Source organism: Magnolia sinica, chromosome 19 (genome assembly GCF_029962835.1).
Source record: "Magnolia sinica isolate HGM2019 chromosome 19, MsV1, whole genome shotgun sequence".
Lineage (NCBI taxonomy): Eukaryota > Viridiplantae > Streptophyta > Magnoliopsida > Magnoliales > Magnoliaceae > Magnolia > Magnolia sinica.
The window spans coordinates 55,791,207-55,810,120 of record NC_080591.1 but is presented as its reverse complement, the minus strand read 5'-3'; the positions used below and the strand labels follow the sequence as shown (position 1 = coordinate 55,810,120).

At 40.3% G+C, this 18,914-nt stretch overlaps 1 protein-coding gene and 1 non-coding gene across 3 annotated transcripts in view; both read left to right on the top strand.

Annotated features, from left to right (window-relative positions):
* The window catches only part of LOC131235130 (5'-3' exoribonuclease 3-like), a 29,678-nt gene extending 16,989 nt beyond the window's left edge, over nucleotides 1-12,689 (top strand). For both annotated transcript variants that reach the window (XM_058232269.1, XM_058232268.1), the window contains exons 5-6: nucleotides 11,757-11,830; nucleotides 11,926-12,689. In XM_058232269.1, the coding sequence (XP_058088252.1) occupies nucleotides 11,757-11,830; nucleotides 11,926-12,439 (588 nt within the window). In that variant the 3' untranslated portion in view covers nucleotides 12,440-12,689. The remainder of the gene's footprint in view (nucleotides 1-11,756; nucleotides 11,831-11,925) is intronic.
* On the top strand, nucleotides 2,154-2,260 carry LOC131235745 (small nucleolar RNA R71). Its single transcript, XR_009166267.1, has one exon. It is a non-coding gene; the product is annotated as a small nucleolar RNA R71 (small nucleolar RNA).
* Nucleotides 12,690-18,914: the final 6,225 nt, after the last annotated feature.

Sequence of the window (18,914 nt, the reverse complement as noted above, 5' to 3'; positions counted from 1 at the left end):
AGGACTTCTGCTCGAACGACTTCTTCTATGTTAGGATCACGCTTCCTTTGCATGTTATGCGATATTACCACAGCATGATCCATCCATACAGTGGGGCATACTCCCTGGATTTTTTCTATCTTCCGTTCAATTGCTGCCTTATATGCTCTAAGAACATTAAGCAGCCTGCTCGCCTTTGTCTTCTCAGAGTTACAAACTGTGCTGTCAGGAAGAGTCTCAGAGGGATGAAGAGGTTCCACTTTCGCTCTCCATTTTTCAGTCTCCAATATAGGAGTGGAGTCGAGCAATGCATTGACTTCATGGATGGGACTATCAATGTCAAAATCCATGCCCGATTGTGCTAAGCAGGTCTCAAGAGGATCTTCAAAAGATGTACGGAAGGAGTCCTGCACAAGGCTCTCGATCATGTCCACTTCAAATATGTCATCCAAATCTGAGGGTTGTTGTCTTGCATTAAAAACATTGAGTTTAATATTCATGTTACCAAAGGACAATTTCATAACTCCATTCCTGCAATTGATAATAACATTAGATGTGGCCAAAAATGGACGACCCAAAATGACTGGGATCTGACTATGAAGATTCTGGACAGGCTGAGTATCTATAACTATGAAATCCACTGGAAAATAAAATTTATCAACCTGGATTAACACATCTTCAATAACACCCCGGGGCACCTTGATAGATCTATCGGCCAGTTGTAATGTTACCTTAGTCGGTTTCAACTCACCAAGTCCTAGCAGCTCATAAACCGAATATGGTAACAAATTGACACTCGCCCCTAAATCAAGTAATGCCTTCCCGATCTTATGATCTCCTATGCCGCAAGAAATGGTGGGAGCTCCTGGATCCCTAAATTTAGGAGGGGTGTTATGTTGAATCATGGAGCTGAGCTGCTTTGCAAGGAAGACTTTCTTATGAACATTCTGCTTACGCTTTTGAGTGCATAAATCTTTAAGAAACTTAGCGTAAGCAGGGACTTGCTTGATAGCGTCAAGCAACGGGATGTTAACTTGCACTTTTTGAAACACATCGAAGATTTCATCAAAGTTATTTCTTTTCTTTATTGGTGTCAGACATTGAGGAAAGGGTGCTTTGGGCACATAAGGTGGCACATTAGTGGCTCTTGGAGAGTCAGAGAGCTTTTGGACTTTGGATGCATTGGTATGGCTCTCTGCTTCATCTTGATCTTCTGTTTTAGAATTTGATTCATCCCCAGGCATCTCTATTCTGTTATCAATCTGCTTGCCTGACCTAAGGGTAGTGATCGATTTGGCCTGTTCATGATATTGCCCTTGGTTGGAATTAGAGCCAATCTCATACTGTCCCTTTGGATTAGCCTCAGGTTGGCTAGGGAACTTGCCCTTCTCTCTCTCACTCAATGTGGCAGCTAGTTGACCCATTTGTACTTCCAGCTTGGCAATGGATTGTGCATTTGCATGTAAGCTTTGCTGGTTGGCCAGTAAGGTTTGTTGGGTGTCTTTTTGGAATTGGAGAGAACTCTGCATGAAAAGATGGAGTGTATCCTCAAGAGATGGTTTCCTTGATTGTGTAGGCAGTTGTTGATATTGTGGAAACTGTTGAGGTTGTTGACTGCCAACTTGGAGGTGCGGTTGCATGGGAGGATTTCCAGATGGTCCTCCTTGTTGTGGTCCTTTTGCCCAAGAGAAATTTGGATGTCTAGCCCACCCGGGTTGTATGTGTTCGAGTAAGGATCATTCCCAGATTTTTGAAAAGTGTTCATAGCATGAACTTGTTTAGAGAGAAGTTCTGGGAATGCTGCACCAGATGGACAAGACTGCATAGGATGGGCAAGACTAGAACATGTGGCATATGCCTCGACTTGAGCTGTTTGTGGTGGTCCATTATTTAATACCAGAGCATCAACTTTCTTTGTCAGGTTATCAAGCTTGGCGCTCAGCTCTGGCATGACTCCTATCTCATATATACCACCTCTCTTTTGTGGTTGGGGACTTCTGTCACCTCTATTTGAATAATCCCATTGCTGGGAATTTTCGCACAAGGTTTCAAAGAAGTTCCACGCTTCGACATCACTTTTGGTCATGAATGACCCTCCACTGGTGGCATCAACCATGCGACGGTTCTGTGGTGTCAGACCGTCATAGAAGTATTGAACTTGTTGCCACTTCTCAAAACCATGGTGAGGACATTTAAGAAGCAAGTCCTTCCATCTTTCCCAACATTCATGAAAGTGCTCGCCCTCTTTTTGTGTGAAGTTAGTAATTTCTCTACGGAGGGCATTGGTTTTGTGAACGGGGAAGAACTTGTTTAAGAACTTCTTAGACAGTTGGTCCCATGTAGTGATAGATCCAACTTCTAGAGAATTCAACCATGCTTTCGCCTTATCCTTCAAAGAAAAAGGAAACAGGCGTAGGCGGATCGAATCGTTTGAGAAGTTTTGGAACTTAAAGGTGGAGCAAATGTTTAAGAATTCTTTCACATGATGATATGGGTCCTCCTTGTCCAATCCATAAAAGGATGGCAACAATTGTATGACTCCAGGTTTAAGTTCAGAGTGTTCTGCCGTAGTGGTTGGCAACACTATGCATGAAGGCGCATTAAATTGGACAGGAGCTGAATAATCTTTGAGAGCTTTAACTTCAGTTTCATTCGCCATTTCAACAGGATTATTTCTCAATCTTTCACGAATTGTTCTTTCAATCTCAGGATCAAACGGTGCTAGTTCTATGTTCAGAGATCTACGTCCTAGCATAAACTATGTTATCAATATAAGAAAGAAAACTAAACTAAGATGCAACCTAAGATGAATAAAACTAAAGGAAAAAGTTAATAATTCCTAAAAACAAGAGAAAGCTATGTAAACGAGAATTGGAAAGAAGAACCCGAGAAAAGGAGATGATGAATGTCTGAAGATTTGAGAGCTCCTCCTTTTGAAGACAATGTTATTTAGCAGCTTCCTTCCTTAATTCCTGTAAACAAAAAGAAAACAAAAATAAATTAAATTTACTAAAATAATGCTGGAAAAAAAATCCTAAGCAACGGTTAATTTCTAAAAAAAAAGAAAGTTTGTAATCTTAGAAATAAAAACTAAGTTAGTTTCTAAAGAGGGAAAAAATTTCTAAAACTAGAAAATAGAAAGTTACTTGAAAGAAGAATCAGAATCTATAATTAGAAAATAGGAAATTTCTAAAAATAAATTAGCCTAGAAATCGAAAAAAATAAAACCTTAATTCTAAAAATAGAAATTAGAAAAAAAATAGAAAATTTGGAAAGAGATTACCAAATTAGTAGTTTATGTCAGGTCCCTACAAAACAGGAAATAGGTTAGTTTCTAAAAAAATTTAACCTAAAGGTAGTAAAAAAAAAAAAACTAAGACTATGAATTATGATAAGAGAGAATCTTAAATCCAATTGGACCGAAACAGTCCCCGGCAACGGCGCCAAAAACTTGATGTTTTATTTAAACCAACACGATTTAAATGATATTTAAACTCGCAAGTATACGAATCAGATGCAGATACGGTACGTATTACGAGATCGTTCCCACGAGGACTGGTCGTCACAATTCAAATCTATGATTCTCCTTAACTAATCCAACAAATAATGGAATGAATTACTAAGCACAATTTTATGAAAAAAACAATTAATTAAGAACAGGGAAGAAAATTCAATCAGAGAGAGAGCACTAGGACTTTCGAATCCACCCCTAATTATCCTAACCTTGTTTTGTCTGTTGATTCACCTTGATCTAGATTGATACCACTTATACAGAGAAAGCACAATCTGTGTCCTTAATCGGGCATACAAACTGTCTAATTCCTTTAAGCAATGCCATGAATGACATATCCCATATCCTTGGTCGGGCATAAGGGATGTACATTCATTAAAGCACCCTGTTTCTTCCTCTATAGGAAACTTGTTCTTGATCAGACACAAGCACCTATAATAAGCATCCAAACAACATCCATATATATACTTTCATAGATGGAGAAGTATAGAATTTAAACCCATAAAGCCCACTTAGAGAAAGAAACAAATTAATTGAAATTCAAAGTAAATCAACCAACACAAGAGCTGATCAAATTAAGGGCTTCATCTCAGCCCTAGCTGAGAGATTAGTGACCCATAAAATCCATAAAAAATATTAAATAAAATTCATAAAAAAACATCAAACCAAACAATCTCTCTCTCTCTTCTTTCTTCTCTTTCTTCTCTTTCTTCTCTTCCTTGCTCCAGATCTGGAATCCCCTGGTTCTGAATGCCTTTCCCACGTCCAAAACTCCCCTTTTATAGCTGTTGGATGGCTGGGGTCGGTGGCAGAGTCGTAGAAGGACTCGGAGTACAAATTTTCGCAGCTGTGATCGGTGGGCCCCACAGAGGTATTTTATGGAAAATCCACCCTGTCCATTGGATTCAGAACGAAATTTCAGTCAAGAATGGGTGGTTTTGAAGGTCCATTAGTGCGGCCCAGAGAAGAAAATACAAAAAGATCAGTTTTGAACGTCCCGGGGCAGTCTACTTTTGGCCTCTGCACCGCACACGTGTGTACGCATGGGCGAGGAATATCAACATGGTTTTGAAGCTCTCGACGCCCTCTACACGATGGACGGATCAGATCTTCCATCTGATCGAAGATGGTGGGCCACAATCGCCCGGAAGTCAGTTTTTCGCGGACGTGCGTAAGCCTTCGCACGTCCGGCGCTGCGATGCTCGGTGGGCCCCACATAAGCGTTTTCGGGGAAATCCACCCCGTCCATTGGATAGAGGACGAGATTTCGTTCAAAGATGGATGGTTTTGAACTTGCGTGGACGCGGCCCAAAGAAGGAATCATGCTGTTTTCATTCTGGACGTCATGGGGCAGCTTGCTTGTGTCCTCTGTACCGAACACGTGTGCACGTATGGGAGTGGAATATCAGCATGGTTTTGTAGTTCTCGAACCCATCTACACGATGGACGGCTCGGATCGGCCGTACGTGCTACCGGTGGGGCCCACAGCGGTCCGTAAAAAATGGATTTCCGTCCGTTACGCGCGCTGAAACGGAAATCTCCGTTTTTGAAATAAGAAAGTCGGGTCAGCGCTGCTGACCGACTTTAGTCCGTTCGGTGCTCAAGCAGTGCACATGTGCACTGTGTACACACGCTATAGATATAGGTCCACTGTGATGATTTCGAGAAATCCGCACCGTCCATCCTTTTTCTCATATTATTTCCACCGTCAGGACCAAAATTGATGTATATCCAGATATCCAGCGGGCCCCACTTAATGAATTAAGGGGCTGATCTGGCCGTTAGACCACTTCCCGAGATCGTCAATGGCTGAAATTTAATATGTACGGTTAATTTATGGTCCCCATCACGTGTATGAAGTTTCGAGTTGATCGGATGGCGGGAAACATGTGATCTTGCATTCTGGACCCTTTTCGAGCCCCTTTACCTTGCTTTCCTTAATCCCAGGCGTGTAAAATCTTCACTATTGGTTTTCTGGAGTCCATCCCGTGCTCTGGTAATTTTGGAGCGCCAAATCCATGTTCTTAACATCATCTTTCAATACACACTCCTGATTTCATCCTGTAATAAAAACACGATTAAAATATGGCATTAAACCTTATCATGTACGTAAAATCAGGCAATTACTGGGGTCTGATATGCGAATGCGTCGCTAACACTCGTGTTTCCAACAGGGTGCACAGGTGATGTAGGAGGGGTCGCGTGCATATTCTGGGCAAAAGCCCCTGCTATGGCGGCCAAAAACTGCTACTGCTGCTGCTAGTGCTGCAGCTGTCGTTGCTACATCAATAGCATCACCTGCTTCAACCTATTAGGAGGAGGAGCCGACTGTGGCATGTGAGGCGTCGAGGTAGACGCACGGTTCTGCTCGTGAACCAGGGGTGTATAAGGTGGTGGCCCAGTAGTGGGGCCAGTGGCCGGCAGTGAGTTCGACATCGTGTCCATGTCGAGGCCCAAGCAAGGGTCCGTGCGGCTATCGCTTAGTGAAGGTACCCCTTCAAGCAATCCACAGAGTGCTAGACGGGTAGTGTTCCGAGTAGTCCTCAGAGACATGCCCTCTACACAACACAGGGTGTAATATGTGTTAAATTTAGCATAACAACACCCAATTACTCGAGTGGTTTACATATCCCATAACAAAAGAACTTCATGCATTTCATTTAACCAAAATTGTCACAATACATGAGATGCCTTACATGGATCATGACAGAAGATGCATGTGAACTAATCTAAACAACTTTAAACACTAGAACATATAACCTACTCTACCATACAACCAAACCTAGTAAGACCATACATAGAAATAAAAGAAACCAGCAACAAGGTATACTAAAAGACAACTATATATATGACTAGTCGTTAGAACCCGGCGATGGTGGGGGTGCACCCTTGTCCTGCACACAGCACAGGATAGTCCCCAGGATGCCGTAGGGGTGTGGGGTCCACTTTGGTTCCCCCCGATTTACGTCGTTTGGGCCCCCGACTCCGTTTGAGTCGTTTCGGGTCCCATTTCACGTATATTCACGCTTTTCGGTTTGTTTGAGTATGAGATCTGTCTATTCATCATCTAAACCCATCGATTGACGGTTTAGGAAAGATCTGGGGTCACCACGCATGATCTCGGATGCGTACAGGCCCCGATTTCAACTGTCAGTTTCACCTGGCAGCGAAACTGGGAGTCCTATGATCATTTCTATGTTTTAACGCCCCCTCCTAAGTTAAAGTACGTCAGTGTGCGTCGTGTGACCATAACCCAGGTCCAATTTAATCCAAATCATGCTCTGATACCAACTTGAAATGCCTTGAAAATCGGGGGTCGACCAGAAGTTCAACTCCCGAGTTCCAACGCATCACCTATGCAAGATGGATAATAATGATTAAATGTTGTCCATGTTAGTGCACTAAACATGAGTGGGATTATACCAAATCAGCATATCATACCCCAGAGACAGTTAAATTATGCAAGTGGAAGATCATGATAAGTATGTATAAAACATATAAGTGGTGGTGCGTCTCCAGAGTATAATCATGTTTCAGGTTAAACAATTACATATATTATTTCAAAATACAAAATATCAAAATGTGTAGGTCCGTCTACATCATGAAATCCATATAGTCCCGACGATCAGAATGCGGTCAACATGAACCCGCCAGAATACTGCATATACGAGAACTCGTCATCATAAAAATCAGGCTCTGCTTCATAAGTTGCGCCATCATCTGTAACTAAGATAGTCTGGTTGGTGTTTTAAAACACCATCCCAGAGTGGGAGTGAGTGATCAACTCAGTGGAATTATAAGGCAAAGGTTAACATGTTATCAATTCAGTCAAGTAGTAATAATAAAGCAGTGTAGCAATCATGTCCTAGATTACTCTCGTTAATGCAAGAATTGTATGCGATAATGATGCATGCCCTCGCCTACACTCCTTCAGCGACTTCATCTCACGTTTGCGCATGACATCCTCCCGAAACGTACACTTCCTCGCTAAAGCACATGCAATGCGGTGCATGATCGTGTTAGCCAATACTTAATTAGGTTTATTCATACAACAGGATTGGGAAGCTAAGGTACCTCCCTTCATATCATTTACCCAAACATTGATCCATCTAGGGTCGTCAATCCTAGTTAATTACATACGAAGAACAGTTCCAGGTAGCTACAGAGCGGCTTGTCATCTCAGCGCAGGCCTGGTTTATACTCGAGGTCACTACGGAAAAGCTCATCGCCTTAACGTAGTCTTAGAGTATACTCGAGGTCACTACAGGCTCGTCACCTGATCGTAGGCCAACAACTCGAATACAGTGTCCCATACCATCGTATTCAGCTCATGAGTCTGAGTTGCTCATTGGACACTACGGGGAGGCTCGTCGCCCCAGCGTAAGCTGATAGCTCGACCACGGTGTCCCATACTACCATGCCTGGCTCATGAGTCTTAGCGGATCAAGGTACCAAGGTTAAACGGGCCTTTCGCTGGTAAGTTTAGTACCTTAGATCAAGCAGTAGCGTCCATATATGGTGAATATACATTGGGCCAATCGGGTTACTTGACAAGCTCGACTGGTACGAGCGTACGTTGACTTGATCGTCATAGAGTGCGTAAGTATTCCGCGTGGCCTAACCATTATCGACAAACAATGTACGACTCAGATTCATCAGGCGTATCCGTTGTAGCTAAGCAGTATGGCCACCGATCATAAACCATTACCAATTGCCTGGACTACATCGTAGCCCCAATCACACTCCAACCAATAGCATCCACATGTGATATTCCAAGACAGCATGTGACAACCAAATCTAAACATAAATCCCATTCGAGCATTTCAACAAACACATACCACACATGTCATTATATATAAGCATTCAACATAGTAGTAAGATAGGTGGCATAAAAGAAACTGTAACTATATATAAAGGAATTGAGAATCCTATCTCAACATCCTCAATAAGTACATTACATCAAGCATTTTCTCATTCAGGCATTTTATTAAACACTTAGACCACACATATTGCATACAGGTAATAAATTCGTTAAAAACACATATTATAGTTGGTCCTTTCACAAGGAGTAGCCACGTATACAATGATCATGTATTAACGATCAATAATCATAGCAAGCACAAATCATAATTCCATACTCATTTAAACATTTTTACAAACACTTAGACTACACACTTCAACATACATGGCGTATGTTGGTCATAACATGTATTAGGGCAAATCCTTTCACCAAGGAGTTGTCACATAAACAACAATCAAATATCCACGACGGATAATCATAGTAAGCACGAATTCAAATTCCATACCCATTCAAACATTTTTACAAACACTTAGACTACACACTTTAACATACATGACGTTTGTTGGTCATAATATGTATTAGGGAAAATCCTTTCACCCAGGAGTTGTTACATATACAACAATCATATATCCATGACGGATAATCATGGCAAGCATGAATCTAAATTCTATACCCATTTAAACAATTTTACAAACACATGAATTACACTATATTCAACATAATTCATATATATCTGTAAAGCGAGGGAAACATCGTATCTAGCATGAAAAATGGCAACCAAGTCAGTTATAAATCATTAACCGACAATAACAGCCTTGAAAATCATAACTTGAATGTTTATAGTCCGCACCTTCCGCCAGTAAACTCGTAACGGATTCAGTTTGAACACTCTCGCCTTGTAAACTAGACTTGAATACCTAATCAATAAAATGGGTTAGCTATTTCACCGATCTACGTATTTGGATTCCTAAAACAGGTTAGGGCTAGGGTTTCTTACCCAAGAACGGAATCAGAATCTCTGGTATAGCGACATGGAAGCGGTAGTTATGTACTTGGAGTAGTGGGATCGAATCCCAAGAACTATCTCACACTCGCTCTCTCACTTCTCCACTTTCTCCTTCACTTTCTCCTTCTTTTCTCTACTAGGGTTTAGAATTCGTATGGAATGAGAGAGGGGTGGGTAAATGCCCTTATATAGGCCCAAAACTGAAGGGAATGGCCTCAGGGCCATGGTATACTTAAGTTATAGCCAAAGAGTGGCTGTTTCAGTCCAACGGAGCACAACTGGATGCCTTTTTTCTGCATACGATCTGTGGAAAGTTCCTTGACATTGGATCTAGGTCAGGTTAAGTTTTTGGTCCGATTGGATTTACGGAACGACCGCAAAGGACCAGTTTTAGTTCAACGGTCACTGCAACTCGATCAGGGCCACAAGTACACTGACCTGCGTATGAAATTTTCCCTGATCCGAGGGTGTATTTGGGTCAGATTCTGACGGTCTGAAACCTTAGAATTGGCCTGTAAGCGAATGATCCAGTTTACTTAAATCTGAGTACATTTTCTAAAGATATTCGCGTTTCTCATACACTTCGCTTCGGGCTAAAGTGTGCCTTTCTGGATACTATCTGTACTTGATTTTCGAGATGGTTGTCAAGCCCAGTAAGGCGGTCATATTCATATAGTCTCGCGGTAATCAGTCTTTCGACGTGCAGTACAGGTCCGATACGGAGTTTCGGTATGAACCCGAGAGCAATCGAGTTTTGAGATTGATTCTAAGTTTTAGGGTAATGTAGCGTCAACGATTCTACAGGTTTTGGGTTTTGCAGTTTGTATTTAAAGTGGTTCAAGCTAATTTCACAGATAATTTAGTTTAGCACTTGATTAATTTTCGTTTAATTTCTAAAGGAATTGGTTTTGAGAGATTTCTACCTGAGGTGGAACTCGGGTCTTTGTACGGATAAAAATTTTTTCCGAGACGTTACTCATTGTCATTCTTGATAAGAATGTGATAGTTGTCTTTTTCTCCAAAGTCTCTCAATAGTTATATCAATCACACACTTGCACATGTAGCTAGCATCGTGAATCGATATTCAGCCTTTATGGCAGAAAACGCAACAGTAGTTTGCTTCTTGCTTCACCATGACATGCTTTCCAAACCAAGGCTGAAATAGAAACCCGAAGTTGAATGTGTGGATGGGTGTCCGCCTGTTTCGCAATAACCTCTAAGCTTTATTGGTACATCGTATTCATAAAGCACATCTTTCTTGATGGTCGCCTTCACATTTCTCAATATATGTAGTCTAAATTGCAGAATAAGACATCATATTCATATACCTAATTAATTGGTTGGATGACGTATACACCGCCACTGCAGACCCCAAATTCTATCTGGAAGTTTCTGTGGTGGGCATCCCCCTCCCCAATCTCCCCCATTCTTCTCTGGTACCCACCTGAGCAATGGATAAGCTATATTTTGGGAACTGGGTAACATTTGGGGGTGCATCTAATGAATGGGTCAGTTTTTCTACAAGAAACAAAAGTATCTCAATTGGAGAATTTATTCTATAATAACAAAGGAAAAGTAAAGAACTATCATCGTTAAATATTTTATTGATTCAGAAGTTCGTTTGCATTTTCATTTTTTCCCTTGATTCCAAGATAGAAATAGAATGTACAATTATAATGAAATGTTATAATTCAAATATCAATTTCGGCAGCATTCCAGCTTCGAATGCACCCCTCTTAACGAAAGAGTCATCATGCAGATTTAGTAATTCTTCAGAAGTCCTTCGTCTTTTCTTTAAACCAAAAATCCTTGGATCGATCAACCTTCCGAAAGAACTATCAAGAAATCGCCGTTTGAAAGAAGCTTTGAATCGATCTTTGGAACTTTATTGCACGCGCAACAGATCTGGTGCGCGCCGCACAATGGACTTATGGTTCTTCATTGCGTGCGGCACAATAGATGTCTCCAGGGACCTCTTCCTTCTTTCTCCTCGTGGAATACCTAGGAAGAATCTTGGATTTCTGCTAGTCCTTGAGCTCCGGAGTTTGTGATCGAACCAAATAAAGAGGGGAAGGGGTACTTATAGGCAATCACACGTGCGGAACCCATTTCCGCGCAACTGTCCCTCATTATGCGAGTGCAAAATAAACACTGCGCTCTGCGCAATGGATCTTTGTCAGATATTATAACTTCTTCTGTTGCGCGCTGCGCAATGGCCCTCCATTGCGTGGACACCAGTATTTCTTCTTCTTTTCTCAAATTCTATTGTTCTTTCTTCTTTTTCCTTCTTAATTTTATTGCTCCAACAGTCCGATAGTACTTGCACATCATGGAGGGCCCCACAGCCTGTAATTACCATATGTTTACTCAATTTTGGGATTCTTATCTAATGTAGTTTCATTTTGCTCATATCTAATTCATCTGTTTAAATTCCACTCGACTAAAATTGTCTGGTCCAGACAATCACCGAAGCAGGTATAAAACAAAGAACGCTTTGGCATGAATATAATGGTGGTCAATCGAGGAAAAATAGGTGAATTTTCTTTCTCAAAATGATGCCTTTGCAAGAAATAATGAAATTGGAAATTCAGTTATATCAGTTTTAACTTGTGTTTGAAAACTTTGCAGATTTCAAAATCAGCAAAGGTATGCGATGGAAACAGTAAACATTGGAAAACCCAGTTTATCTGACCCATCATTGGATCGAGAGACATGGAAAGGGGCGGGGTCATGTAGGGATGACAGGAGAGTAAAAGGGTCTTTGGAAAAGTCGAATTTTGGTTGGAGTTCAGAGACTTCTAGGGGAATTGAGGGGAGAAACAGCGGTTTTGGGCAACCTAGAAATGCTACGTGCGCCCACGGGAGTGGAAGCTGGCAGCAGGATACTCCACCTGACATTGATTTGCATGGTCGAGTCCGAGGCAGAGGAAATGGGTCTTTTGAAGAACAGAGTTTCAGTCAGACTTCGGTGCCCGTTAGAGGAATTCAGGCTAGAAATGGTGGTTTCAACGAATCAGGAAATGGCTCGAGGGCCGACAGGAGTGATAACTGGAGATCCACTTCTCAGCTTCCGGCATCACCAACTTATCGGGGTCGAGGAAGAGGCTGTTCTGAGCCATCTTCTTCAAGCCGAAGATGGTAGTTATGACAGTTATTTTCTATGGGGACCTTGGATAGGGTGTTTTGCATTTTGTTTTGAGGGTGTGTTTGGCACCCTATTTCATGAAATATGAAAATTTGCACTAAATTGGATTGATAAAGACTGATAAATCACGAAATATATTGATATTTGGTACAACCAAACACGCCCTTCGTGGCTCTGTTTTGGGTGATCATTGGTAGTTAAAACATTTACTCTGGGGATCCTGTCAGTGTTTTTTGTTTTTTTTGTTTTTTGGTTTAAGGATGTGTTTGGTTGCACCCTATTTCATGAAATATCATGATATTTGGTTCAACCAAATGCGCCCTTCTCTTTTGTTGTTATTTTTATTTTTGGAGGGAAAGTAATGAAAACTGTTGCTAGGTGATTATGATTCCGTTTTTTTATGGTGTATCTCAAGCACCCTTACTAGAATGGGTCAATCTGGGCCGTCGGATGGTAAGGACATGTTTGAAAGTTGCATGTTTGAATAGCACTAACAATGTCACTCCATTGGCAATTTGTTTAATGAAAGGAAAGGTAGCATTTTGTATGTTAATTCAAGGAGTTATTTGATTCTCTGGCTGAGTGGAACGTTTCATATGGATAATTCAAATTAGGCCGTCCAAATCATGGGACCTACTCTGATCTGGTCCATAACCACAACTTTATATTGATTGGATGGTCCTGATCTACTATCTGTTTGACATCGGTTTCTTTATTCGGACCATTAACTAATTTTCATTTTAATTGTCCATTACATTTTTACTGGTCAGGTGGTTGGCACCCTATCTATAAAAATCCATTGCTCTATTTAAAGTTGCATGAGATGTGACAATTGGGTGCATGTTTGGGAGATCTAGGACGTCCATCAGGTGGCCCACCTATTCAGTGAATATCCTAACTTTCAAGTCAGACCTGAACCACGATCAGTTGGACTGCACATGTTTGTTGAATGTGGACGGTAACTAGTACTTTTAGCAGTACATTTCTAGTTGAGTAGGCCGACCTGATTAGTGAACTAGTTGGATAATGGATTTCTAGTGGGGCCCACCTGGAAAACAGCTAGGATCTATTACACGTGAACCATGCGGCCTTTTGGGTGCGACCCATTTAGCAAAAGATGAATCATACCTTCCTCAGGCCAAATGTTTGTACGGTTAGATTGGGACTTTCTACAAGTGGAGCCCTTGGTCGAGTGATCCAAACCATTGGTATGATGGGCCCCCAATGTAGACGACCCATGCACCAGAATCTCCCATATGGAACAACTGTAACCCTAAAGTAGGTTTGTATCACAAACAGATCAGTGTGTAGTTCCTAACCACAGTGACAAATCTCCTTCTTGGCATTTTCTCAAGAGAATTTCATATTTTAACGTTTTTTCTCAAGATTTTATTGGATAAAATTCACTGAAAATACAACATTAAAAGATAATTATTAATTTTAATGCAAATATAAAATACAAACATATATTTATAAATTAATTTATTTTAACTTCTAAATGTTTTTACATTACAAATAAAATAATTCCATGATAAAATAGTGAGAAATTTAAAAATAAGAGATTTTCAAAATCTTGGAGATATTTGTCACATGTGTGAATAGTTGGCTGTCCATAGGCGGTTGGTCCGAGCCAATATCATTGCAAATCAGGCCCTAAAGTAAAACCTTGGCTTGAGCCTCACCCAAGTGCAAGAACAAATAGAACCACACATATCATCTCCAGAACAAACTTGGAAATAATGTGCAGCTTGGATGTCGCCATGCGACGACTATGAACCATTTTATCAGATCTCCTAGATCGGGCCATAGATCCGTTGATCTGAGCCATTAAATTTTTTCGGCATACTTTATTGGGTTAGGGTTCAAGTTCAGCCTAATCTGGTCTTAAACGAATGAGATTCGCCGAAAATAATATAAATAATTCTAGTAGAATCCGATTCAGATCTAGACGTGCATCATCAGATGCAACTAATTAAACCATCTCATAAAGCAGTGGATTTGTCCAAACCATCTCACAATCAATGGATCCTTGATGATGATAAAAGAAATTGAGCCACTGCCTTAAGTAGTCTAGCTAGATCTCACGTTTGTGTAGGCTATAACTATATTCACTTGGACCCCACATACAATCTAGCATGCATGGATATGTGCAGCCCTTACCCGCAATGGACTGTAGGTGGGCATCACACATGTATACGTTCCATGTGCGTGTCTCAAGTAATTCGGGCCATCTAAGATGCTATACAAGATAAATTCTCCAATAAAAGTAAATATTAGGTAATTTTTTATCTCAAAAAAAAAAAAAAGGAAGAAGAAGAAGAAGAAGATCGAGCATGATCATATCTTTATAATTGTACAAACATGCGACCTTCAATTTAAACTATCAAATTAGAACCGTCAAACCATTCAAACCCAAGAATTATTGTTACATAACATAACACATTATCCATAAAAGGAAAAACATGTAAATTAACTTCCATATGCCCTAATTAATCATGGATTCAATGTTAATCACGGTTGATGCATTAATTTGATTGTATTGGATCTCCCAATTCATGTATACATCCATTTGCACTTAAACATTATATGGACGATCCTCGCAAAGGATTCCACAATTTGGTTGGTCAAAGCATGAAACAGATACGCTCATTAATGTTATTAAAAAAAAAAAAACTGAACAATATTTAAGAACAAAACTAATTTGATAACACTTTTGTTGGGATTTGAGAAAACACAGTAGAATTTAAAACTTTACATAAACCTATATTATAAGATTAAGCCTTATGGATCCCAGTTTAGATATACTTAAGTTTTTATAAAATAAAACATAAATTCAAAGGCTGGGATTTACCTAATCTAAGTTATTGAGAAATCATTGTTTTGTCAATGATGATCTTCCATCATTGGAAGTCTCTTCCAAATTTATCTTAGATGGAGGGATGGGAGCTCAATACGCCAACCCTTGAGGGGGTCTAGGGAACACACACCATCCACATAGGTAGATCCTACACATGTTACGTGTTGCATGGAAGTCTTCAATCTGTATAGAAAGAGGGGAGTTCGATAAACCCAACAGCTTGCTTGATTGATCAAGTGAACCCCGAATTAGACAGATTGGTATGTAAATATTTTTGGACAGGTTCAATCGATTGACCTTAGGAGTTCGAGTGATTAACAAAATTCAAAAAATTCATGTAAAGTCTTTGAACACTTTTGAGCATGTTCGATTGATTAAACATATGGGCGCTCGATCGACCGAAGGTTGCTTGATCGATTAATGCTTAGATCAAAGGGGCACGTAGTTTTGCATAATTACGTGATTTGTTTCCTATTCCAAGTATAGCACTATATAAATGTGTGTAAAACGGGATTAAGGTAATGAGGGGCTTGTTTTAGAGAGAGACTAGGGTTTTGAGAAAATAAGGATTTTCACATCTGTAAGTTCATCTAATCTCTCATATTTTGTTTTCATAGTGGATTAGCTTATGACTTTGTACCATAGTTTTTTTCCCACAAAAGCTTTCCATGTAAAATAATGTGTTCTTGTGCATGCTTTATTTGCGTTTGCTTCTCGTCTTGCGATTCGAATTTGTGTTTTGCTTATGCGGTTCCCCAACAAGTTGTATAAGAGATATACATTGGGATTCGAGTTTGAATTTGAAACATGAAGATGAAAGGATTTAACGTGAAGTATTAGATAGAGAAGTTTACCGAGAAAAATAACTTTGAATTGTGAAAGGTAAAGATGAGAGACCTTCTAGTTCAGCAAGGATTGCAATAACTACTCCTTGGTATAGCGAAGTGTCCTACGACTATAAGTGATGAATAGTGGGAAGAAATGGATAAGAGGGCGAAAACCTCGATCCAATTATGTTGGCGGATAACGTCTTTTATAATGTCCTTCATCATAAAACCACTGCAGGATTTTAGACAAAGTTAGAAAGCTTATACATGACAAAATCTTTATCAAATCGTTTGTATCTGAAAAAATAATTATATAATATGAAGATGGCAGAAGGATCTGATCGTGTTCAATTAGTTACTTTGTAAGTTGATGGGTGTGAAATTGAATATCGACTAAGAAGATCAAGCCCTAACTCAGTCAATTCTCTTATAGAGTCGTATGAGAGTCTTATAGATACTATATGACACGGTAGGTAAACCATAGACGTCAAAATTGTTATCTCAGCCCTTCATTCGAAGCAGTTGAGAAAAATGATAGTGGTCGGGGTTCCTCTACGGATGCATTGGTAGCTAGGGGAAGAAATTCTGAACGGGATAAGAAAAATTCACGATCTATGTCCAAATCTAAGGGCAATGAGAAAATAAAGTGTTGGAGTTATGGAAAGATAGGGTATATGAAGAAGGATTGTCAAAATTTTAAAACCTAGAAAGAAGAGAAGTCAGAGGATTCCAATTCAGTGAAATCTGATGTAGGTACAAGTGGTTGTGATTTGTTGTCGGGGTCCAAGGTCGAACACTTATACAATGAACATAGGAATGAGTGGATTTTGAATAGGGGGCATAGTATCACATGTGTCGTCATCGGAGTTAGTTCACCAGATACAAGTATGATGGTGGCTCGATTCTTATAAGCAATGATCATGCCTGTAAGATGGTTGGAATTGGATTCATTTGAATCAGAATATTTGATTGGATGGAGCGTATCTTGATGGAGGTGAGACACGTTCTAGATTTGAAGAAGAATCTGATATCTTTGAGAGCTCTCGAGGCACTTAGGTACCAGTTCACCGGGTTTATCATGTCTTAAAAATTTCAAAAGGGATACTATTGAGGGTCAAATATTGCATATTAGACCCCAGTTATTACCTGATTTTATGAACATGATACTGTTTAATGTTCTATTTTAATCATGTTTGTATTGCAAGGTGAATTTAGGAGCTTAGACTAAAAAAGAGTACTAAAAGCATAAATTTGATGCTCACAAATCACCAAGGCAAGGGACGGATCTTAGAGGATTAAGATCGAAGAATTTACATGCCAAAGATCCAAGAAAATCAACCGATTGAAATTAAATGGGCCCGAAAGTCGTCATGAATGCAAGATCACAGGGTTCCCATCACCCATTTGACTCGAAACTTTATATTTAGCCTGAGGACCATTAATTTACCGTACAAATCAAAATTTAGCCCTTGGATCTTTGTGAAAGTGACCCAACAGACAAATCAGCCCATAAAACACTGATCTGGGGCCCACCTGATATCTGGATATACTTCAACTTTGGTCTTAACCCCTTAAATGGGATGACAAAATGGATGGACTAAGCGGATTTCTCACAAGCATCATAGTGGACCCCACATGCAATGTGAGAGTACACAAACGGTGCACTCCCGCTCCACACCAGTCGGTCAGGCCAATCAAAAGTCGGGCTGACTTGACTCTTCTCGCACGAGCAGGACAACGTGCGGACGCTGTCTCCTCTAAGACGTGTTGTGGCCCACACGAATGATTCGGACCGTTCATTATGTTCAAATGGGGGGACGACCGTACCCAAGGTGTCTTCTTGGACCCATGCACGTGTACACATGTGGATTGCTGAAAAATGCAGGATGAACGGCGGGAAGATTTGATATAGTGGGTCCCGCCAAACTTGACCAAAACCACCCCTTTCCGACCGAAATTTTGCCAGGAATCCAATGGACGGGTGGATCTCTCCAAAAACACTACTGTGGGGCCCACCGAGCACGTAAGCGTAATGAATTTCGTAGGATACGCACGGCTGTGAAATCCGGGACTTGCGAGGAGTTGTACGTGATGATCATGGTCGGATGGCTGATCCAAACCGTCCAAAATCTTCAAAGGGTGACCACAACCTTAGCTGTGAAGAAAAAAAATCAAGTCTTGAATAGCAACTGTTCACACCCCAAGTATAAGGTTGTGATGTAGTAATAAACTCGGTAAGACCGAGGTCGAATCCACAGGGACTGAACCTTGTACGTAATCTGAAAGTAATTAGAACTATAACTAGAATAAGATGTAATCTAAACGAAGGAAAATTAAGGGAATAATGGTGAAGTATTACTCTAAAACTTGTAGAATTCAAACGTAGGAAACTAGGGATTCAAAAGATCCACTTGTAGAGATCAGAGAGATCTACTCTTGATTCATGAACTCAATTGGACTTTGAGTCCCATCTTCATTTAGTTGGAAGATATATCATTAAAAATCAATCTGAACTTCTTTTGATCTAGTTTTTAAAGAGATGAAAGGTATGAGAATTAGAGTTGATTCCATCATGAAACCATGTGCATGAGACAAAACAAACAACAGAATTAAACCAATCCACATCTAATCCAAGGGAATTATGAATATTAGGAAGGGTTCCGTCATCCAACCATGCCCAGGAGACGATGGTGAACAACAGGATTCCTAAAGTCATAATCCCTATAATGCTAAGAACGTGCTCAAAGCTATCGCAGATCCATTGTAATTTAAGTCACAACAAACCATT